This window comes from Oncorhynchus nerka, linkage group LG4, assembly GCF_034236695.1.
Source record: "Oncorhynchus nerka isolate Pitt River linkage group LG4, Oner_Uvic_2.0, whole genome shotgun sequence".
In the NCBI taxonomy this organism is placed as follows: domain Eukaryota; kingdom Metazoa; phylum Chordata; class Actinopteri; order Salmoniformes; family Salmonidae; genus Oncorhynchus; species Oncorhynchus nerka.
This window is the reverse complement of record NC_088399.1, coordinates 22,240,759-22,265,758: the sequence shown is the minus strand read 5'-3', so window position 1 is coordinate 22,265,758 and position 25,000 is coordinate 22,240,759. Positions and strand designations below refer to the sequence as shown.

General features: G+C 44.2%; 1 protein-coding gene across 1 annotated transcript in view; it reads left to right on the top strand.

Annotated features, from left to right (window-relative positions):
- Positions 1-25,000, top strand: part of LOC115117050 (collagen alpha-1(XI) chain-like) — a 175,203-nt gene that overhangs the window by 97,390 nt on the left and 52,813 nt on the right. Inside the window, exons 10-24 of the mRNA XM_065017354.1 lie at positions 5,172-5,213; positions 6,460-6,522; positions 8,485-8,559; positions 12,548-12,640; positions 12,845-12,901; positions 13,139-13,192; positions 13,378-13,431; positions 14,069-14,176; positions 14,263-14,316; positions 18,552-18,596; positions 19,322-19,375; positions 20,796-20,840; positions 23,270-23,323; positions 24,006-24,050; positions 24,160-24,213. Of these exons, the coding sequence (XP_064873426.1) occupies positions 5,172-5,213; positions 6,460-6,522; positions 8,485-8,559; positions 12,548-12,640; positions 12,845-12,901; positions 13,139-13,192; positions 13,378-13,431; positions 14,069-14,176; positions 14,263-14,316; positions 18,552-18,596; positions 19,322-19,375; positions 20,796-20,840; positions 23,270-23,323; positions 24,006-24,050; positions 24,160-24,213 (897 nt within the window). The remainder of the gene's footprint in view (positions 1-5,171; positions 5,214-6,459; positions 6,523-8,484; positions 8,560-12,547; positions 12,641-12,844; positions 12,902-13,138; positions 13,193-13,377; positions 13,432-14,068; positions 14,177-14,262; positions 14,317-18,551; positions 18,597-19,321; positions 19,376-20,795; positions 20,841-23,269; positions 23,324-24,005; positions 24,051-24,159; positions 24,214-25,000) is intronic.

The window sequence follows — 25,000 nt, the reverse complement described above, 5'->3', positions numbered from 1 at the left end:
ATATAAATCACATGATGCAGTATAACACATTGGTCTCTGCATCCTCCTGCTGTGTCCTGCAGCAAGGCCACCTCTGGTCCAAAGGTTGAACATTTGGAGTATGGATACATAGAGGAAAATGAATGATCATCTGGAGTGTAAACACTCTGGGCTAGCATAAACACTGACCAGGGAGAGTGCAGCTGGGAAAGGGAGGGAAGAGAAAGAGAGAGAGGGGGAGAAGAATCTCCCAAAGACTTCCCCACCTGCCAGTGATCTAAAGATCTCACAGATGGAAAATAGCCAGTCCCTACTTGGGAGTTTTACTCCAGCACTCCACATTCATCAGGGGACGGTGTTGACTTGCAGAGCTAAAGCCATGGCTATACCTGATATGCCAATGTCATCACTGGTAGCCAATTCCTATGTTATGATCCAAAGCGTATGAGTTCAATACCTCAATCTGACCTGAGTCACAGAACCACAGCTGTCTCCCTATAAACAAATGTCACTGGGCTCAACTGTATGTGCGTGTGCTTTACCACCCAGAATGAGCCTGTGAGGCGTCCATCTTGTTCACATTGTAAATAAACAAGGAGCAGAGCTCCCTCCTTTCAGTCCAATCTCCATTTGTCTGCAGTGACGACAACCCCCATCCCCCTGCCAGTCCCATCCAACCCACCCATACCACACACATACTCACCACACACACCATGGACGCATGGCCACACGCATGCACGCACGCACTCACTCACACACTACACACATACACACACACTCCTCTATCTGTTTACTCCTGTGATCAGTCACTCTAAGCCTGAGTCCATACATCTACACAGGACCACTGTTTGACAGACAGACTTACAGTGCATTCGGAAAGTATTCATACCCCTGGACTTTTTTCAAATTTTGTTATGTTACAGCCTTATTCTAAAATGGATGAAATAGTATTTTCCCCTCATCAGTCTACACACAATACCCCATAAAAACATGATTTTTGAGTTTACTTTTTTTGCCACTTTTTTGCCCCAATTGGTAGTTACAGTCTTGTCCCATCTCTGCAACTCCCGTATGGACTTGGGGGAGGCGAAGGTCAAGAGCCATGTGTCCTCTGTAAACATGACACTGCCAAGCCGCACTGCTTCTTGACACATTGATCGCTTAACCCAATGCCAGCTGCACCAATGTGTCGGAGGAAACATCGTACATAACTGGCGATCGAAGTCAGCGTGCATGCACCCTTCCCGCCACAAGGAATCACTAGAGCGTGATGGGACAAGGACGTCCTGGCCGGGCAAACCCTTCCCTAACCCGGACGGCGCTGAGGCAATTGTGCGCCGCCTCGTGTCTCCAGGTCATGGCCTTCGCCCCAGTCTGACGTCCTGAGCGCTCTGAAGAAGGTTTTCATCAAGGCTCTCTCTGTACTTTGCTAAGGTTAATCTTTCCCTCAATCCTGACTAGTCTCCCAGTCCCTGCCGCTCAATAACATCCCCACAGCATGATGCTGCCATGACCATGCTTCACCGTAGGGATGGTGCCAGGTTTCCTCCAGACGTGACGCTTGGCATTCAGGCCAAAGAGTTCAATCTTGGTGTCATCAGACCAGAGCATCTTGTTTCTCATGATCTGAGAGTCCTTTAGGTGCCTTTTGCCAAATTCCAAGTGGCTGTCATGTGCTGCAGAGATGGTTGTTCTTCTGGAAGGTTCTCCCATCTCCACAGAGGAACTCTAGAGCTCTGTCAGAGTGACCATCGGGTTCTTGGTCACCTCCCTGACCAAGGCCCTTCTCCCCCGATTGCTCAGTTTGGCCCGGGCGGCCAGCTCTAGGAAGAGTTTTGATGGTTCCAAACGTCTTATATTTAAGAATGATGGAGGCCATTGTGTTCTTGGGGACCTTCAATGCTGCAGAAATGTTTTGGTACCCTTCCCCAGATCTGTTCCTTGACACAATCCTCTCTCGGAGCTCTACAGACAATTCATTCGACCTCATGGCTTGGTTTTTACTCTGACATGCACTATCAACTGTGGGAACTTATATAGACAGGTGTGTGCCTATCCAAATCATGTCCAATCAATAGAATTTACCACAGGTGGACTCCAATCAAGTTGTAGAAACATCTCAAGGATGATCAATAGAAACAGGATGTACCTGAGCTCAATGTTGAGTCTCTTAGCAAAGGGTCTGAATACTTATGTAAATAAGTTATTTCAGTTTTTTATTTGTAATAACTTTGCAAAACATTTTTTTAAACTGTTTTCGCTTTGTCATTATAAGGTATTGTGTGCAGATTGATGAATTTTCAATCTTTTCAATCCATTTTAGAATAAGGCTGTAACATAACCAAATGTGGAAAACGTGAAAACATCAAGGGGTCTGAGTACTTTCCGAATGCACTATACTATAGGCAAAGTGTGACGTGACCTCACACACTTATCCATAAACACACATCAAACAAAAAACCCAGGTATGGCTCTGGGAATGTTAAAGACCCAGGTATGGGTCTGGGAATGTTAAAGACCCATGTATGGCTCTGGGAATGTTAAAGACCCAGTTATGGCTCTGGGAATGTAAAAGACCCAGGTATGGCTCTTGGAATGTAAAAGACCCAGGCATGGCTCTGGGAATGTAAAAGACCCAGGTATGGCTCTGGGAATGGTAAAGACCCAGGTATGGCTCTGGGAATGGTAAAGACCCAGGTATGGCTCTGGGAATGTAAAAGACCCAGGTATGGCTCTGGAATGTTAAAGACCTGGCTTGTAGAAGATTTAGTTGGTTCTGGCTTGTAGAAGATTTAGTTGCAAAACTATTCATCCCCTTTGGTGTTTTTTTCTATTTTGTTGCATTGCAACCTGTAATTTAAATAGATTTTTATTTGGATTTCATGTAATGGACATACACAAAATAGTCCAAATTAGTGAAATGAAAAAAATTACTTGTTTCAAAAAATTTCCCAAAATAAAAAACGGAAAAGTGGTGCGTGCATATGTATTCACGCCCTTTGCTATGAAACCCCTAAATAAGATATGGTGCAACCAATTACCTTCATATGTCACATAATTAGTTAAATACAGTCCACCTGTGTGCAATTTAAGTGTCACATTATCTGTCACATGATCTCAGTATACAGTATATACACCTGTTCTGAAAGGCCCCAGGGTCTGCAACTTAGCAAGGGGCACAACTTAGCAAGGGGCACCACCAAGCAAGCGGCACTATGAAGACCAAGGAGCTCTCCAAACAGGTCAGGGACAAAGTTGTGGAGAAGTACAGATCAGGGTTGGGTTATAAAAAAATATCAGAAACTTTGAACATCCCACGGAGCACCATTAAATCCATTATTAAAGAAATTGAAAGAATATGGCACCACAACAAACCTGCCAAGAGAGGGCTGCCCACCAAAACTCACGGACCTGGCAAGGAGAGGCATTAATCAGAGAGGCAACAAAGAGACCAAAGATAACCCTGAAGGAGCTGCAAAGCTCCACAGCGGAGATTGGAGTATCTGTCCATAGGAACACTTTAAGCCATACACTCCACAGAGCTGGGCTTTACGGAAGAGTGGACAAAAAAGCCATTGCTTAAAGAAAAAAATAAGCAAATACGTTTGGTGTTCACCAAAAGGCATGTGTGAGACTCTCCAAACATATGAAAGAAGGTACTCTGGTCAGATGAGACTAAAATTGAGCTTTTTGGCCGTCAAGGAAAATGCTATGTCTGGCGCAAAACCAACACCTCCCATCACCCTGAGAACACCATCCCCACAGTGAAGCATGGTGGTGGCAGCATCATGCTGTGGGGATGTTTTTCATCAGCAGGGACTGGAAACTGGTCAGAATTGAAGGAATGATGGATGGCGCTAAATACAGGGAACTTCTTGAGGGAAACCTGTTTCAGTCTTTCAGAGATTTGAGACAGGGATGGAGGTTCACCTTCCAGCAGGACAATGACCCTAAGCATTCTGCTAATGCAACATGTTTAAGGGGAAACATTTAAATGTCTTGGAATGGCCTAGTCAAAGCCCAGACCTCAATCAAATTGAGAATCTGTGGTATGACTTAAAGATTGCTGTACACCAGCGGAACCCAACAACTTAAAGGATCTGAAGTAGTTTTGCCTTGAAGAGTGGGCAAAAATCTCAGTGGCTAGATGTGGCACGCTTATAGAGACATACCCTAAGAGACTTGCAGCTGTAATTGCTGCAAAAGGTGTCTCTACAAAGTATTGACTTTAGGGGGGGATAGTTATACGCGCTCAAGTTTTCAATTTTTGGGGGTCTTATTTCTTGTTTGTTTCACAATAGAAAATATTTTGCATCTTCAAAGTGGTAGGCATGTTGTGTAAATCAAATTATACAAAAAAATACATTTTAATTCCAGGTTGTAAGGCTATAAAATAGGAATAATGCCAAGGTGGGTGAATACTTTCACAAGCCACTGTATGTGATGTTTCAGCCCGTCTGTGAGTGTTTATGTGTACACACTACAGAGACTGACAGAGACTGACAGGGACTGACAGAGACTGACAGAGACAGAGATATGTTGTTTTGATGTATTAGCAGAGGATAAGGGTCATGTATTTACCATCCATACGTAAAATGTGTGCAAACATGACAGTATATCGCTGAGGATAAAAGTGTCTGTTAAATGAAATATATCATATTATTATAACTATAAAATGACTTGTGTTTCTTATTGCCCATAGTCCCCTGTTCCATGTGGAACATATTCCATCAGTCTCCTGCCTTTGTCCTGATCGTTATTCACCCTCTGCATGTTCCTCCCAGATTAACGTGAAGCTCTAAATGAAATGACAGGCAGGAATTTATATTAAATCACCAAATACTCCCCTCGATGGAGAGTAGATATGCAGGATATGTCCGGACACGTATATAAATGATATGCACATGTACTGAAGAGATGCATTCATATGAATTAATGTATACGCAGGGTTGCACTCACACCCACGGTCATACACACACACACGCACCGCACGCACGCACGCACCACACACACACAACACACACACACACACACACACACACACACACACACACACACACACACACACACACACACACACACACACACACACACACACACACACACAAACAAAGAGTCATAGTGTCAGTGGTGATGCTGCGTACTCTACAGGCTGCAGGCAGCCATCTCTCTGATGTGTTTGTATGTTTCAGGGAATGCTGGTGGAGGGTCCGCCTGGTCCGGAAGGCCCAACAGTAAGTCCCTCTCTCTACTTTCTCTCTCTATGTTTGTCAGTCTCTGTTTCTCTCTCTCTCTCTCTCTCTCTCTCTCTCTCTCTCTCTCATCCAGTCTCTTATGATTTCAGTGGAAGATGACAGTCTTCTGACACTGTTTCAGCCCTATGTTCTAACTGGTCTGTCTCTGGGTTAGGAATATTGTGTATCCTCCACTGTTCATATTGAAATGACTAGTGTTTTGTTAAGAGAGAATTAAACTGCAGCCCAGTTGCCATTGCTGATATTTAGCAATAAGAATAGTAACAGCACAACACACCACTTGCCCTAGAGAGACAGTTACACAGAGGTTCTCAGATCAGTTAGTATTTATTTATTTACCTATATGCACGCTCTTGTACGCTATTTGACCGCAAGAATCAGAGTCACCTTTATTCATAAGAACATTTACAAATACTCATAATTTGACGTGGTGATATGGTGCTGCTAGTGATAGACAACATTTAGAGACAGAATACAGACAGCAGAAACAGTCGATAATAATAGAGTAAGAGTTAGTAGAGAAAGAGAGACGGGCCCCAGTTGAAATGTATCATCTAACAGACTGCCTGCCCATATTTCCTTATGCATTCCTCTCTTGTTCTCTCTCTTATGTTTCCGCGTACAACTGTTATGCAAGTTTGCCTGAGTTGCATTTTGTTTTGTGTGTGTGAGCATGTGCGCACGTGTGTGTGTGTATGTGAGTGTCTGTGTTTATGTGGGTGTCTGTGTGTCTGTGTGTGTGAGCATGTGCGAGCGTGTGGATGTATATGTGAGTGTCTGTGTGTGTGTATATGGGTGTCTTTGTGTGTGTGTGAGCGTGTGCACGTGTGTGTGTTTATGTGAGTGTCTGTGTGTGTGTGTATGTGGGTGTCTGTGTGTGTGTATGTGGGTGTCTGTGTGTGTGTGTATGTGAGTGTCTGTGTGTGTGTATGTGAGTGTCTGTGTGTGTGTATGTGAGTGTCTGTGTGTGTGTGTATGTGGGTGTCTGTGTGTGTGTATGTGAGTGTCTGTGTGTGTGTGTATGTGGGTGTCTGTGTGTGTGTATGTGAGTGTCTGTGTGTGTGTGTATGTGGGTGTCTGTGTGTGTGTATGTGGGTGTCTGTGTGTCTGTGTGTGTGTATGTGGGTGTCTGTGTGTGTGTATGTGGGTGTCTGTGTGTGTGTATGTGGGTGTCTGTGTGTGTGTGCCGTCCTCAGTCTCTGATGATATGTATTGTTGTGTACAGGGTCTCCCTGGACCCCCAGGTTCCTCCGGGCCCCCAGGCAGCCACGGAGACACAGGAGAAAGGGTGAGAAACAAGCACCCACAACAAAACACACAGACAAATAAATAAATACATGGAAAATACCACAGTCACATGCCAACCACCACCAACACATCACACAGCCATTGTTTCAACACAACCACAAGGGTACAGTGAGGGAAAAAAGTATTTGATCCCCTGCTGATTTTGTACGTTTGCCCACTGACAAAGAAATGATCAGTCTATAATTTTAATGGTGGATTTATTTGAACAGTGAGAGACGGAATAACAACAAAATAATCCAGAAAAACGCATGTCAAAAATGTTATAAATTGATTTGCATTTTAATGAGGGAAATAAGTATTTGACCCCCTCTGCAAAACATGACTTAGTACTTGTTGGCAAAACCCTGGTTGGCAATCACAGAGGTCATACATTTCTCATAGTTAGCCACCAGGTTTGCACACTCAGGAGGGATTTTGTCCCACTCCTCTTTGCAGAACTTCTCCAAGTCATTAAGGTTTCGAGGCTGACGTTTGACAACTTGATCCTTCAACTCCCACCACAGATTTTCTATGGGATTAAGGTCTGGAGACTGGCTAGGCCACTCCAGGACCTTACTGTGCTTCTTCTTGAGCCATTCTTTTGTTGCCTTGGCCGTGTGTTTGGGGTCATTGGCATGCTGGAATACCCATCCACGACCCATTTTCAATGCCCTGGCTGAGGGAAGGAAGTTCTCACCCAAGATTTGACGGTACATGGCCCCGTCCATCGTCCCTTTGATGCGGTGAAGTTGTCCTGTCCCCTTAGCAGAAAAACAGCCCCAAAGCATAATGTTTCCACCTCCATGTTTCACGGTGGGATGGTGTTCTTAGGGTTGTAGGCAGCATTCCTCCTCCTCCAAACACGGCGAGTTGAGTTGATGCCAAAGAGCTCCATTTTGGTCTCAACTGACCACAACACTTTCACCCAGTTGTCCTCTGAATCATTCAGGTGTTCATTGGCAAACTTTAGACGGGCATGTATATGTGCTTTCTTGAGCAGGGGGACCTTGCGGGCGCTGCAGGATTTCAGTCCTTCACGGCATAGTGTGTTACCAATTGTTTTCTTGGTGACTATGGTCCCAGCTGCCTTGAGATCATTGACAAGATCCTCCCTTGTAGTTCTGGGCTGATTCCTCACCGTTCTCATGATCATTGCAACTCCACGAGGTGAGATCTTGCATGGAGCCCCAGGCTGAGGGAGATTGACAGTTCTTTTGTGTTTCTTCCATTTGCTAATAATCGCACCAACTGTTGTCACCTTCTCACCAAGCTGCTTGGCATTCCAGCCTTGTGTAGGTCTACAATCTTGTCCCTGACATCCTTGGAGAGCTCTTTGGTCTTGGCCATGGTGGAGAGTTTGGGATCTGATTGATTGATTGCTTTTGTGGACAGGTGTCTTTTATACAGGTAACAAGCTGAGATTAGGAGCACTCCCTTTAAGAGTGTGCTCCTAATCTCAACTCGTTACCTTAATTAAATACACCTGGGAGCCAGAAATCTTTCTGATTGAGAGAGGGTCAAATAAATTTATAACATTTTTGACATGCGTTTTTCTGGATTTCTTTGTTGTTATTCTGTCTCTCACTGTTCAAATAAACCCACCATTAAAATTATAGACTGATCATTTCTTTGTCAGTGGGAAAACGTACAAAATTAGCAGGGGATCAAATACTTTTCCCCCTCACTGTATACATCAAGCTGTTGATATACAGCAAGGTATCAATTAGTCACCACCACTCCCCAAAACATGGTGGAACACCTGTACAAGTTTTTTTTTAAACCTGACAAGACTTGTATTCCTGGCATAATTTACCTTGTTCGAGTAAATGTACTCTTCTCTCTCCCTCTCCGTCTGTCTGTCTGTCTGTGTCTGTCTGTCTGTCTGTCTGTCTGTCTGTCTCTCTCTCTCTCTCTCTCTCTCTCTCTCTCTCTCTCTCTCTCTTTCTCTCTCCCTCTCTCTCAGGGTCCTAATGGTCGTGCTGGTCTTCCTGGTGCTGATGGTCTGCCAGGACCTCCAGGGACTGTCCTGATGCTGCCTGTAAGTAAATATTGTAATACTATAGTTTTAGAATACACTCATCTAGAATGATGTTGTCATAGCACTTCAACATATTTGTTAGGTTCGTCAGTATTACTTCAGACAAGGCTAATCCTGCCTTCTCTTGGTTGCATTATTTCACCCTTTGATTCATAGAGTGCTGTTGATATCAGATCAGAGTTCTGTATGGTTTGGGTCACAGTGTCCTGACCTGTTGTGATGTGTGTTTCCCTGACTGTGTCAGAGGGGGTTAGAGATCTCTGTTATGTTAGCAAGTGGAATGCAGGGAGGTAGTCTCCTTCTGAATCAAACACTCTTCCTCTCTGGTCTTGCTCCAGATAATCCAATCAGAGAATGCTGTGGTGTAAACCAGTCAATAAGCACTCTAGCACCTCCTAGTGGAAGCTGTAGGAAGCTGTGGTTCTGCTGTCATTTAGACTCACTCTCTGGGAAGGTCTCAATTGCATACTCCTTGTGTCCTCTCTCCTTGTCGCCTTCTCAAAACCCATTGGATGAGAAAGCTAGAAGTCCTTCCCCTCTGACCTTCTCCAATGGATTTTGCCCTTCCTCTCCCCTCTCTCCTCCTATTTCTTACTGATGAGATAATTACCATACACCATTCCCCCAATCCCCTGTCACCCACCTTCCTATTGTCCCCAGACTCCAGCCCAAATGACACATCTACTCTCTTAGAAAAAAAGGGTTGCAAAAGGGTTTTGCGGCTGTCCATAGAACACTTTTGGGTTCTATGTAGAGCCCTCTGAGATAAGGGTTCTACATGGAACCAAAACTGTTTTTTCAAAGGGTTCTCCTATGGGGACAGCCGAAAGAACCCTTTTGTGGTTTTAGATAGCACCTTTTTTCTAAGAGTGTAGGGGGCTTACAGACAGGAAGTAATCTAGCCTCAGACAGGAAGTAGAGCAGGTCTAAGTGCTCCTTCCTGTGATCACAGCTGCTAAAACTAAAGGCTAAAGTTAGTAGCTAGGCTTTCTGTTTGTTCTGCTGCTGCCTGTACTCCCACTGCTGAGTGTGATGACTAAATGTCCTGCTGGAGTCTCAGGAGTCTGCAGAGCAGAGCAGAGCAGAGCAGAGCAGAGAGCCTTCTGGAAAAGCTGTATGTGTCAGGCCAAGACGTCTGGTCAAGGTGTACCAGTAAAGCATGGGCCCAGTGCTTGATTTGACAGGATCTGGCACCTCTCCGTTTCGTTCCGGGACCAATTTGGCCGGATCCGACATGAAAAATAATCACTTTTTGCTAAGTAAAAATTTGAATAAAATTGATCAAAGTTAATATGAGTTGCCTCTTCATTAATTGTCCTGACCCCCCCCCCCCCCCCCCCCCCACACACACACACACACGCACACACAACTAACTTAGGTATAGTTGTGAACAATAGCCATGTTAAGATGTTAAATCTTATCATTTAATTGGTCAATTATTGTTTGATTGTGTAGAGTTCGATAGTGTGCTTGGTAGTTAGATGTCATTTGTGTGCCCTAGGTTTCTGCTTAGTCACAGTTCAAATTCCTCTCTCTCTCTCTCTCTCTCTCTCTCTCTCTCTCTCTCTCTTCCTCTGGGCATGGTTGGATCTCTGTGTTATATTCTGGTTTCTGTGAGAGGAATGATGAGTCTCTCTCGAGGGACATTGTGCTTTTGAGGTTCACTGGGAAAAATATATACAATTGAAAAATATAGAGTAAAATATTATGAAAGAGATCCCGAGCTAGTGAGATGTTGCTGTATTTAAAAAAGTAAGGTTTGCCAGCTTCATGCAAACCTGTGTTCGATGTTATTTTTTCCTTCCATAGTAACAAGGTTGTGGTGACAAACCCTCCTCACTGGTCTGTTTTTATTCATACCAACAGAAACAGAAACACATCTTTATAGGATCACCCAACTGGTTGCATTACCCACATTTCACCACTAGATACCAGTATAGGCATGTGAACATCTGATGGGAAAAGAACCATAACCAGGCAGTTGATGTATGAACTTAGTCGTTTTAATGCAAGCCAAGCCTGAATTTGAATTAGTTCTTTTTTTATAACTTGTTTCAGTACAATCATATTTTATTTATTTAGACATTCTGTTTGAAGAATGGGTAACCTAGCCTGTAAGATGACTTGGCATTTTCTCAACCCACTGTCTCTCTTCTTGCTTTGTCTGCCTCTGTCTCTGTCTCTTTGTCTGCCTCTGTCTATTTGTCTGTTTCTGTCTCTTTGTCTGTCTCTGTCTATTTGTCTGTTTCTGTCTCTGTGTCTTTGTCTGTCTCTGTCTCTTTGTCTGTCTCTGTCTATTTGTCTGTTTCTGTCTCTGTCTCTTTGTCTGTCTCTGTCTATTTGTCTGTTTCTGTCTCTGTCTCTTTGTCTGTCTCTGTTTTTTCATCTGTCTCTGTGTCTGTCTATTTGTCTGTTTCTGTCTCTGTCTCTTTGTCTGTCTCTGTCTGTTTCTGTCTCTGTCTATTTGTCTGTCTCTGTCTGTTTCTGTCTCTGTCTATTTGTCTGTCTCTGTCTGTTTCTGTCTCTGTCTGTCTATTTGTCTGTCTCTGTCTCTGTCTATTTGTCTGTCTCTGTCTATTTGTCTGTCTATTTGTCTGTCTCTGTCTCTGTCTATTTGTCTGTCTCTGTCTATTTGTCTGTTTCTGTCTCTGTCTCTTTGTCTGTCTCTGTCTATTTGTCTGTCTCTTTGTCTGTCTCTGTCTATTTGTCTGTCTCTGTCTATTTGTCTGTTTCTGTCTCTGTCTATTTGTCTGTCTCTTTGTCTGTCTCTGTCTATTTGTCTGTTTCTGTCTCTGTCTCTTTGTCTGTCTCTGTCTATTTGTCTGTTTCTGTCTCTGTCTCTTTGTCTGTCTCTGTTTTTTCATCTGTCTCTGTGTCTGTCTATTTGTCTGTCTCTGTCTGTTTCTGTCTCTGTCTATTTGTCTGTCTCTGTCTGTTTCTGTCTCTGTCTATTTGTCTGTCTCTGTCTGTTTCTGTCTCTGTCTGTCTATTTGTCTGTCTCTGTCTCTGTCTATTTGTCTGTCTCTGTCTATTTGTCTGTCTATTTGTCTGTCTCTGTCTATTTGTCTGTTTCTGTCTCTGTCTCTTTGTCTGTCTCTGTCTATTTGTCTGTCTCTTTGTCTGTCTCTGTCTATTTGTCTGTCTCTGTCTATTTGTCTGTTTCTGTCTCTGTCTATTTGTCTGTCTCTTTGTCTGTCTCTGTCTATTTGTCTGTTTCTGTCTCTGTCTATTTGTCTGTCTCTTTGTCTGTCTCTGTCTATTTGTCTGTCTATTTGTCTATCTCTGTCTATTTGTCTGTTTCTGTCTCTGTCTCTGTCTATTTGTCTGTCTCTTTGTCTGTCTCTTTGTCTGTCTCTGTCTATTTGTCTGTCTCTTTGTCTGTGTCTGTCTATTTGTCTGTTTCTGTCTCTGTCTCTGTCTATTTGTCTGTCTCTTTGTCTGTCTCTTTGTCTGTCTCTGTCTATTTGTCTGCCTCTGTGTCTGTCTCTGTCTATTTGTCTGTCTCTTTGTCTGTCTCTGTGTCTGTCTCTGTCTATTTGTCTGTCTATTTGTCTGTCTCTTTGTCTGTCTCTGTCTATTTGTCTGTCTCTTTGTCTGTCTCTTTGTCTGTCTCTGTTTTTTCATCTGTCTCTGTGTCTGTCTCTTTGTCTGTCTCTGTTTTTTCATCTGTCTCTGTCTCTTTGTCTGTCTCTGTTTTTTCATCTGTCTCTGTGTCTGTCTCTTTGTCTGTCTCTGTTTTTTCATCTGTCTCTGTGTCTGTCTCTTTGTCTGTCTCTGTTTTTTCATCTGTCTCTGTGTCTGTCTCTTTGTCTGTCTCTGTCTTTTCATCAGTCTCTTTGTCTGTCTCTGTCTTTTCATCAGTCTCTTTGTCTGTCTCTGTCTTTTCATCTGTCTCTGTTTCTGTCTTTATATCTTTGTCCATGTACCTGTATCTACTGGACTGGCCTTACCTGTTGGGTCTGGTTCTGAGTTCTGCTCTCCTCCTCAGTTCCGCTTCAGTTCTGGAGGAGACTCTGGACAGAAGGGACCTCAGGTGTCTGCTCAGGAGGCCCAGATGCAAGCCATCATGCAACAAGCTAGGGTAAGGCTTAAACACACAAGTGCATACACACACACACACAAACACAAAGTGCATACACACACACATATGCACACAGAGCCTGTAAGTAAGCATTTCACTGTAAGGTCTACACCTGTTGTATTCGGCGCAGGTGACAAATACACTTTGATTTGATTTGAGACACACACACCATTTTGTACTTCTCTAACTGTTTTCTCTCTCCAGCTGGCGATGCGTGGTCCTACTGGCCCTATGGGTTTGACAGGTAGATCTGGTCCTCTGGTACGTACCAAAGTTTTCCTCAGTCTCCTCACACACACACAGTATGTACACACACACACACCTCTGTCACATACACAGCCTGAGGAGAATAACTTATTATAGTGTTAATAGTTGATAAGATCCTATTAAATTCTAATGCAGATGCTACAACATTAATAGTGTTTGGACTGTGGCCTGATCATATTCATCCGCTGATCTGAGCCTACTGTGACCTTATTGTGTTTGTCCTCCTCCCAGGGTTCTCCAGGTGTTTCTGGACTGAAGGGAGAGTCTGGAGAGTCCGGTCCTCAGGTAAGACGGATGGACGTTTCTAGACCACTAGAACCACTGGAACTGTCCCTCTGTAATCTCCAGCCCAAGTTTAAGTCCTTTCTATAAACACAACTTACTTGGGTTTTTTTGTTAGGGATATTTTGTTGGGGTTCTGTGGTAGGGTTTTCTTGTTGGATTCTCCATAACCTTCTTCTTTGTTACAGGGACCTCGTGGACCATTGGGTTCTCATGGACCCTCTGGGAAGCCCGGCAGAAGGGTAAGTGTGAATCTGAGTCTTGGATGGATATTTGAGTTTGGCGTGCAGATTAGGATAGTTTTGATGTAGTTTTGATGCATTTTAAAACATGGCATTGTTGAATACTAGTTTCTGATTGGCTTGAAGAGCATTCCAGAGCGTGCATTATTTCCCTTTAACGTATGGTATATCAGCACGGTAGAATTCAATGGCTATAGTTCTTTAATACATGTTCTATGTTTGAGCTGCTTTTGAATGCAAAAGCCAAATTGAAAACATTATTGGCATTGTTGAATTAGATTTTTCATAATAGCAATCTAGGACTGTTGGTTTGGTTAGCTAAACTGGCAATTCAGTTTGTTCGGTTAAAGAGGCATCTACTGTAGCTATCTATTAAACTTGCTAGCTACTTCGCTGGATGTTGAACACATTTCTACTGAGAAATAAACACATTTATAGAGGCAAATGTGTTAAATTATAGCCATGGTATAAAAGGGATAATCAGCAGACTACTTCCTGCTGACCTCTTGCCAGGCCCCCCTTGCAAATGCCTGGTTACATAAAGGTTAAATAAAATCAATGAAGAATTGTGCCCTTCAGAAAGGAGGGTGAAGAGGGTGTAAGTGTTGATGGGTGTTGTAATCATCTGTTTTTCCAGGGACGTGCTGGTTCGGATGGAGCCAGAGGCATGCCTGGTCAGACCGGAACCAAGGGAGACAGAGGGTTTGATGGTTTGGCTGGACTTCCTGGTGAGAAGGGACACAGAGTAAGTCACTTTGTTGTTGTCATTTCAGCTCCGTTGTAGTATGACAGTGTGTGTACGTCCCACTGATCTTCTGTCTGCTCCTTTAGGGTGAATCTGGACCCCATGGACCTCCCGGACCCACAGGAGAGGATGGAGAGAGAGTAAGTACTACCACTCGCCCTCCCTGCCTCCCTCTATCTCTTATCATACCTACCCAGTTTCGCTCTCTGTTTCTTCATCTCCCCACTCTGTGTGTCCGTAGGTCAGCACATCAGTATGGTGTGTGTGTATGTCCATAGGTCAGCACATCAGTATGGTGTGTGTGTGTGTATGTCCATAGGTCAGCACATCAGTATGGTGTGTGTGTGTATGTCCATAGGTCAGCACATCAGTATGGTGTGTGTGTGTATGTCCATAGGTCAGCACATCAGTATGGTGTGTGTGTGTATGTCCATAGGTCAGCACATCAGTATGGTGTGTGTGTGTATGTCCATAGGTCAGCACATCAGTATGGTGTGCGTGTGTGTCCATAGGTCAGCACATCAGTATGGTGTGTGTGTGTATGTCCATAGGTCAGCACATCAGTATGGTGTGTGTGTGTATGTCCATAGGTCAGCACATCAGTATGGTGTGTGTGTGTATGTCCATAGGTCAGCACATCAGTATGGTGTGTGTGTGTATGTCCATAGGTCAGCACATCAGTATGGTGTGCGTGTCAGTGTCCATAGGTCAGCACATCAGTATGGTGTGTGTGTGTATGTCCATAGGTCAGCACATCAGTATGGTGTGTGTGTGTATGTCCATAGGTCAGCACATCAGTATGGTGTGTGTGTGTATGTCCATAGGTCAGCACATCAGTATGGTGTGTGTGTGTATGTCCATAGGTCAGCACATCAGTATGGTGTGTGTGTGTATGTCCATAGGTCAGCACATCAGTATGGTGTGTGTGTGTATGTCCATAGGTCAGCACATCAGTATGGTGTGTGTGTGTATGTCCATAGGTCAGCACATCAGTATGGTGTGTGTGTGTATGTCCATAGGTCAGCACATCAGTATGGTGTGTGTGTGTGTATGTCCATAGGTCAGCACATCAGTATGGTGTGTGTGTGTATGTCCATAGGTCAGCACATCAGTATGGTGTGTGTGTGTATGTCCATAGGTCAGCACATCAGTATGGTGTGTGTGTGTATGTCCATAGGTCAGCACATCAGTATGGTGTGTGTGTGTATGTCCATAGGTCAGCACATCAGTATGGTGTGTGTGTGTGTATGTCCATAGGTCAGCACATCAGTATGGTGTGTGTGTGTGTGTCCATGTCCATCAGGTCAGCACATCAGTATGGTGTGTGTGTGTATGTCCATAGGTCAGCACATCAGTATGGTGTGTATGTCCATAGGTCAGCACATCAGTATGGTGTGTGTGTGTATGTCCATAGGTCAGCACATCAGTATGGTGTGTGTGTGTATGTCCATAGGTCAGCACATCAGTATGGTGGTGTGTGTATGTCCATGTGTGTGTGTGTATGTCCATAGGTCAGCACATCAGTATGGTGTGTGTGTGTATGTCCATAGGTGTATGTCCATAGGTCAGCACATCAGTATGGTGTGTGTGTGTATGTCCATAGGTCAGCACATCAGTATGGTGTGTGTGTGTCAGTCAGTGTCCATAGGTCAGCACATCAGTATGGTGTGTGTGTGTGTATGTCCATAGGTCAGCACATCAGTATGGTGTGTGTGTGTGTATGTCCATAGGTCAGCACATCAGTATGGTGTGTGTGTGTGTATGTCCATAGGTCAGCACATCAGTATGGTGTGTGTGTGTGTATGTCCATAGGTCAGCACATCAGTATGGTGTGTGTGTGTATGTCCATAGGTCAGCACATCAGTATTGTATGGTGTGTGTGTGTATGTCCATAGGTCAGCACATCAGTATGGTGTGTGTGTGTGTATGTCCATAGGTCAGCACATCAGTATGGTGTGTGTGTGTATGTCCATAGGTCAGCACATCAGTATGGTGTGTGTGTGTCCATAGGTCAGTCCATAGGTCAGCACATCAGTATGGTGTGTGTGTGTATGTCCATAGGTCAGCACATCAGTATGGTGTGTGTGTGTGTATGTCCATAGGTCAGCACATCAGTATGGTGTGTGTGTGTATGTCCATAGGTCAGCACATCAGTATGGTGTGTGTGTGTGTATGTCCATAGGTCAGCACATCAGTATGGTGTGTGTGTGTATGTCCATAGGTCAGCACATCATCAGTATGGTCAGCACATCAGTGTGTGTGTGTGTATGTCCATAGGTCAGCACATCAGTATGGTGTGTGTGTGTATGTCCATAGGTCAGCACATCAGTATGGTGTGTGTGTGTATGTCCATAGGTCAGCACATCAGTATGGTGTGTGTGTGTATGTCCATGTCAGCACATCAGTATGGTCAGCAGCATCAGTATGGTGTGTGTGTGTGTATGTCCATAGGTCAGCACATCAGTATGGTGTGTGTGTGTGTATGTCCATAGGTCAGCACATCAGTATGGTGTGTGTGTGTATGTCCATAGGTCAGCACATCAGTATGGTGTGTGTGTGTATGTCCATAGGTCAGCACATCAGTATGGTGTGTGTGTGTATGTCCATAGGTCAGCACATCAGTATGGTGTGTGTGTGTATGTCCATAGGTCAGCACATCAGTATGGTGTGTGTGTATGTATGTCCATCAGGTCAGCACATCAGTATGGTGTGTGTGTATGTCCATGTCCATCAGGTCAGCACATCAGTATGGTGTGTGTGTGTATGTCCATAGGTCAGCACATCAGTATGGTGTGTGTGTGTCCATGTCCATCAGTATGGTCATCAGCACATCAGTATGGTGTGTGTGTGTGTATGTCCATAGGTCAGCACATCAGTATGGTGTGTGTGTGTATGTCCATAGGTCAGCACATCAGTATGGTGTGTGTGTGTGTGTATGTCCATAGGTCAGCACATCAGTATGGTGTGTGTGTGTCTATGTCCATAGGTCAGCACATCAGTATTGGGTGTGTGTGTGTATGTCCATAGGTCAGCACATCAGTATGGTGTGTGTGTGTGTATGTCCATAGGTCAGCACATCAGTATGGTGTGTGTGTGTGTATGTCCATAGGTCAGCACATCAGTATGGTGTGTGTGTGTATGTCCATAGGTCAGAACATCAGTATGGTGTGTGTGTGTGTATGTCCATAGGTCAGCACATCAGTATGGTGTGTGTGTGTGTGTATGTCCATAGGTCAGCACATCAGTATGGTGTGTGTGTGTATGTCCATAGGTCAGAACATCAGTATGGTGTGTGTGTGTATGTCCATAGGTCAGCACATCAGTATGGTGTGTGTGTGTGTATGTCCATAGGTCAGCACATCAGTATGGTGTGTGTGTGTATGTCCATAGGTCAGCACATCAGTATGGTGTGTGTGTGTATGTCCATAGGTCAGCACATCAGTATGGTGTGTGTGTGTATGTCCATAGGTCAGCACATCAGTATGGTGTGTGTGTGTGTATGTCCATAGGTCAGCACATCAGTATGGTGTGTGTGTGTCTATGTCCATAGGTCAGCACATCAGTATTGGGTGTGTGTGTGTATGTCCATAGGTCAGCACATCAGTATGGTGTGTGTATGTCCATAGGTCAGCACATCAGTATGGTGTGTGTGTGTGTGTATGTCCATAGGTCAGCACATCAGTATGGTGTGTGTGTGTATGTCCATAGGTCAGAACATCAGTATGGTGTGTGTGTGTGTATGTCCATAGGTCAGCACATCAGTATGGTGTGTGTGTGTGTATGTCCATAAGTCAGCACATCAGTATGGTGTGTGTGTATGTCCATAGGTCAGAACATCAGTATGGTGTGTGTGTGTATGTCCATAGGTCAGCACATCAGTATGGTGTGTGTGTATGTCCATAGGTCAGCACATCAGTATGGTGTGTGTGTGTATGTCCATAGGTCAGCACATCAGTATGGTGTGTGTGTGTGTGTATGTCCATAGGTCAGCACATCAGTATGGTGTGTGTGTGTATGTCCATAGGTCAGCACATCAGTATGGTGTGTGTGTGTATGTCCATAGGTCAGCACATCAGTATGGTGTGTGTGTGTGTATGTCCATAGGTCAGCACATCAGTATGGTGTGTGTGTGTGTATGTCCGTAGGTCAGCACATCAGTATGGTGTGTGTGTGTGATTAGTCAGTGTGTGATCTAAGTGTCTGTCATCTGTCATGTAAATGAGTCTCATTTTGACACCCCCACGTCACTCCATCACCTGGCCCAATCACGTCATTCCTGTCCTCTCCTCCTTTCACACCTCCCCTTTCCCTCTCCCTCTCTCCTATACTCCAAATTCCCACTTCCTGTTCTGACCATGTCACTTCCTGTTTCCAGGGAGATGATGGAGAGATCGGGCCACGGGGGCTGCCTGGTGACCCAGTAAGTGTTTTTTTATGATGTCTATCCCCTGTCATTGTGACACTACAACTTAATAAAGCATGTGTTGATATATACGTTCTGGATTCAGATCCATACATGGTGTCCAGCTCATGGTATATATACACAGTTTGTTTTTACACAGGTTTAGTAACTAGGTAGTCTAGACCCTATATGTGAATCTCAGGGTGAGAAGCCCTTAGATTCCTCTTGTTCACAGTCTACTCTCCTCACGGCTGGTAGACAAGCTTCCCTTCCTCTCTGACAGGATTTCCCCAAAGGAGAAGAGGAACGAGACAGGCAGAGAGAAAATGAGTTAGACAAAGTAAAAGGCTGAGAGCATCATTAGTGATAGATTGTGTGGTGCAGTATTTCAGACAGACCACCAGGGGGTGGTACACCACTGTTTTTCTGAGATACTCTAGATGTGAGAGGAAGGGGCACTGAGTCACGGCACTGAGTCACGGCACTGAGATAGCACTGTGTGATAGACAGAGAAGACAGCAGACATCAAGACTAGTGAAATCAATCTATGATGGTAAAGAGAGATTCAAGAAGCATCAGTATACTTTAGATGAAAATCCATTATTCATTCATTGTTGTCATTATTGTCATAATTTAAAAACATCATAGATTTACATTTAACAAACATTCTATAGTTATTTGCTATGTTTTGAAATGGATCATGACATTGATGTTGGCATTTTCATGTATTTCTCTCTCTCCAGGGACCTCGTGGGTTGCTGGGACCTAAGGGACCTCAGGGACCTCCCGGATCCCTTGTACGTTTAGAACACACACACACACACACACACACACACACACACACACACACACACACACACACACACACATCCAGTATCTACAGTACATAGGTAAATAACACATCCAGTATCTACAGTACATAGGTAAATAACACATCCAGTATCTACAGTACATCTATCCAGTATCTACATAGGTAAATAACACATCCAGTATCTACAGTACATAGGTAAATAACACATCCAGTATCTACAGAACATAGGTAAATAACACATCCAGTATCTACAGTACATAGGTAAATAACACATCCAGTATCTACAGTACATAGGTAAATAACACATCCAGTATCTACAGTACATAGGTAAATAAATACATCCAGTATCTACAGTACATAGGTAAATAACACATCCAGTATCTACAGTACATAGGTAAATAACACATCCAGTATCTACAGTACATAGGTAAATAACACATCCAGTATCTACAGTACATAGGTAAATAACACATCCAGTATCTACAGAACATAGGTAAATAACACATCCAGTATCTACAGTACATAGGTAAATAACACATCCAGTATCTACAGTAACATAGGTAAATAACACATCCAGTATCTACAGTACATAGGTAAATAACAACACATCCAGTATCTACAGTACATAGGTAAATAACACATCCAGTATCTACAGTATAGGTAAATAACACATCCAGTATCTACAGTACATAGGTAAATAACACATCCAGTATCTACAGAACATAGGTAAATAACACATCCAGTATCTACAGTACATAGGTAAATAACACATCCAGTATCTACAGTACATAGGTAAATAACACATCCAGTATCTACAGTACATAGGTAAATAACACATCCAGTATCTACAGTACATAGGTAAATAACACATCCAGTATCTACAGTACATAGGTAAATAACACATCCAGTATCTATAGAACATAGGTAAATAACACATCCAGTATCTACAGTACATAGGTAAATAACACATCCAGTATCTACAGTACATAGGTAAATAACACATCCAGTATCTACAGTACATAGGTAAATAACACATCCAGTATCTACAGAACATAGGTAAATAACACATCCAGTATCTACAGTACATAGGTAAATAACACATCCAGTATCTACAGTACATAGGTAAATAACACATCCAGTATCTACAGTACATACTTCAGATGATAAGAAAGGTTATGGCTGTAGATATGAAACTGTGTATGTCCTCCACCTTAACTTCTCTACATCATTTGGACTTGAGGGAAATCTCCTCTTTTTCCAAAATGATGTTTCCTGATGAAGGTAATTGATATGGTAAAGTACACCAAAATGACTGCAGCCTCTATCCACAGTGTATATATCCTTGAGGCACTCCCCATGTCCACATCCTGTTTAGAAGCTTAATCTCATCTGACTGTGTGTTGCAGGGTGTAACTGGAATGGATGGCCACCCTGGACCCAAAGGAAACATTGTAAGTACTGATAACACCCAGCTAAAGGCTGTTCTGAGGCACGGTGCGAAGCGGAGTAGTAGTGTGTAAATACTCCACACACTCCATTTGCATCTGACGTACACCTCACACACTTACTCTCCATCCCCTACTCTAACACTATCACACCATTTCTTCCCCTTCATCTCCTACTCTAACACTATCACACCATTTCTTCCCCTTCATCTCCTACTCTAACACTATCACACCATTTTTTCCCCTTCATCAAATTCAAATTTATTTATATAGCCCTTCGTACATCAGCTGATATCTCAAAGTGCTGTACAGAAACCCAGCCTAAAACCCCAAACAGCAAGCAATGCAGGTGTAGAAGCACGGTGGCTAGGAAAAACTCCTTAGAAAGGCCAAAACCTAGGAAGAAACCTAGAGAGGAACCAGGCTATGTGGGGTGGCCAGTCCTCTTCTGGCTGTGCTGGGTGGAGATTATAACAGAACATGGCCAAGATGTTCAAATGTTCATAAATGACCAGCATGGTCAAATAATAATAATCACAGGCAGAACAGTTGAAACTGGAGCAGCAGCACAGCCAGGTGGACTGGGGACAGCAAGGAGTCATCATGTCAGGTAGTCCTGAGGCATGGTCCTAGGGCTCAGGTCAGTTGAAACTGGAGCAGCAGCACGGCCAGGTGGACTGGGGACAGCAAGGAGTCATCATGTCAGGTAGTCCTGGGGCATGGTCCTAGGGCTCAGGTCAGTTGAAACTGGAGCAGCAGCACGGCCAGGTGGACTGGGGACAGCAAGGAGTCATCATGTCAGGTAGTCCTGGGGCATGGTCCTAGGGCTCAGGTCAGTTGAAATTGGAGCAGCAGCACGGCCAGGTGGACTGGGGACAGCAAGGAGTCATCATGTCAGGTAGTCCTGGGGCATGGTCCTAGGGCTCAGGTCAGTTGAAACTGGAGCAGCAGCACGGCCAGGTGGACTGGGGACAGCAAGGAGTCATCATGTCAGGTAGTCCTGGGGCATGGTCCTAGGGCTCAGGTCCTCCGAGAGAGAGAAAGAAAGAAAGAGAGAAAGAAAGAATTAGAGAGAGCATACTTAAATTCACACAGGACACCGGATAGGACATGAGAAGTACTCCAGATATAACAAACTGACCCTAGCCCCCCGACACATAAACTACTGCAGCATAAATACTGGAGGCTGAGACAGGAGGGGTCAGGAGACACTGTGGCCCCATCTGATGACACCCCCGGCTTCATCCCCTACTCTAACACTATCACACCATTTCTTCCCCTTCATCTCCTACTCTAACAATATCACACCATTTCTTCCCCTTCATCTCCTACTCTAACACTATCACACCATTTCTTCCCCTTCATCTCCTACTCTAACACTATCACACCATTTCTTCCCCTTCATCTCCTACTCTAACACTATCACACCATTTCTTTCCCTTCATCCCCTATAACACTATCACACCATTTCTTCCCCTTCATCTCCTACTCTAACACTATCACACCATTTCTTCCCCTTCATCTCCTACTCTAACACTATCACACCATTTCTTCCCCTTCATCTACTACTCTAACACTATCACACCATTTCTTCCCCTTCATCCCCTATAACACTATCACACCATTTATTCCCCTTCATCTCCTACTCTAACACTATCACACCATTTCTTCCCCTTCATCTCCTACTCTAACACTATCACACCATTTCTTCCCCTTCATCCCCTATAACACTATCACACCATTTCTTCCCCTTCATCCCCTATAACACTATCACACCATTTCTTTCCCTTCATTCCAGTCTATTTTCCCATCAAATGCACACTACTATCGTTTCAAGACTCATTTACCCACTTACACACACACACACTTCCACACTCTGAATGCTCTCTTGCCCTCTACTGAAGACTAGACTGAGTGTATTGAGTCCTGTGAGAGCCCAGTCCTCCATGGCGTCTCAGTTATTCCGACTCCATTTTGTTGGAGCGGTGTGTCCGTAATGAGAGAATGCCTGGCTGGAGCAGACAGTGGCTCCACTGACAATGCTCCAATTAGAAAGAGAGATGGAAGATCCACAGTCTTTTCCCAGCCCCTACGAACAGGGAACATAATTGATTGTCAATTAACTGGGAAGCGAGGCATTTGCGTTTGAGTTTGAGGTTCAGCAGTTTCTTTCATTAGGAAAGTGAGTGTGTGTGTCTGTGTGTGTATTATGTTCCCTCCAGCTAGAAAAGGCTACAAAAACACACTAAGTTATAGCCTGTCTGCGTGTTACAAAGTAATAATGTAGTGATACTGACTCAATCTAAAGTCCCCTCAGTACACTGTGTTTCTAGTCTTCTATCTCCTACTGCTTCAATCCACTCTGTCCTATGTACTATGTTATCAGTCCTTGTGTAAGTGTGGATGAATGTAACCAAGGTGTTTTCTCTTCATAGGGACCACAAGGAGAACCTGGTCCCAATGGACAGCAAGGGAACCCTGGTGCTCAGGTCAGTGTGATGTTACGATCCTTCTTGGGCAGGTTATGAGATTGTGGCCTTCATTTGGTTGATCATTGTATGGTCACGCCCAATGCCTGCTTTTTACCTGACTGACTTTTTAAAGGCAGCTTGAAATGTAGCCTACAGGTTTTGTGCTCTTGTAGGAAGCAGTAACTCCCCATTGCTGACCAATACGTATCTATAACCCGACTAATAAATCACTAACTAGCAAAGAATATCAGCAAATGTGCACACGCACGGCTCTGTGCTTTGATCTGAACTGATCTGAAAAGCACATTCACTTTCAGGTGATTGAAACACTGCTCGTGGGCTACCCAGCCAATAGAATTCTACTCTGTTGCACTCTGGCACTGCCTACGAAAGAAATCACAGACTCAATCTTGCAAAGTTACATTTGGTTTGGATTGTTGCATTGAAAAGGGGCTGATAGAATGTTGATTCGATCACAGAAAAAATCTATATAGTGCACTTGCGTCTCGGCATAACATTTCTTCTGCGTGACTATCCTGGAGCAAGTGTGTGGCCGTGCAGTGTAGAGGGAACATTGGTCATGCCCACTATGACACGTTGATCTTAGTCCATTGGTTGGATTGTCTGTCACTCTTGGACATTCCTGTTTCATCCCCCAATTAATTTATACTGACAATGTCCTTCCTCTCTCTCTTTACAGGGACTTCCAGGTCCTCAGGGAGCCATCGGGTCCCCAGGAGAGAAGGTACGGGCCCTGGCCACTCAAACACATACCTACATGATGTGATGTGAGCAGTGTTGCTGATGTGAGTCTGTTGTCTTTGGTCTATCTATATCTTCCCCTCTCTCCTCAGGGGCCTACTGGAAAATCAGGACTGCCAGGAATTCCAGGTGCTGACGGACCCCCGGTAAGTGTTGTACTAACAAAGAAACACACTCCCGATCATACACACTCCCCACCTTCTCCCAGAGAGTACCTGTGCTATAGGCAGGTGGGCCTTGGAAGATGGCAGGTGGCGGGTGAGAGAGAGAGAGAGAATGGAAGAGAGAGAGAGCCTAATGGCTTTGATATGCATGTGAGTGGTATTACCACACTGGTATTACCACTCTCTCCTTTCATCTCCCTTCTTCTCTCTCCTTCTAGTATCTGCCTCTTAGTCTCCATACACCCCTCTCTCTCCCTCTTCTCTGAAAGCCTGTCATTGGATGGTTATGCAGCTCTCTTCACCCCTCTCTCTCCCTCTTCTCTGAAAGCCTGTCATTGGATGGTTATGCAGCTCTCTTCACCCCTCTCTCTCCCTCTTCTCTGAAAGCCTGTCATTGGATGGTTATGCAGCTCTCTTCACCCCTCTCTCTACCTCTTCTCTGAAAGCCTGTCATTGGATGGTTATGCAGCTCTCTTCACCCCCCTCTCTCCCTCTTCTCTGAAAGCCTGTCATTGGATGGTTATGCAGCTCTCTTCACCCCTATCTCTACCTCTTCTCTGAAAGCCTGTCATTGGATGGTTATGCAGCTCTCTTCACCTCTCTCTCCCTCTTCTCTGAAAGCCTGTCATTGGATGGTTATGCAGCTCTCTTCACCCCTCTCTCTACCTCTTCTCTGAAAGCCTGTCATTGGATGGTTATGCAGCTCTCTTCACCCCTCTCTCTCCCTCTTCTCTGAAAGCCTGTCATTGGATGGTTATGCAGCTCTCTT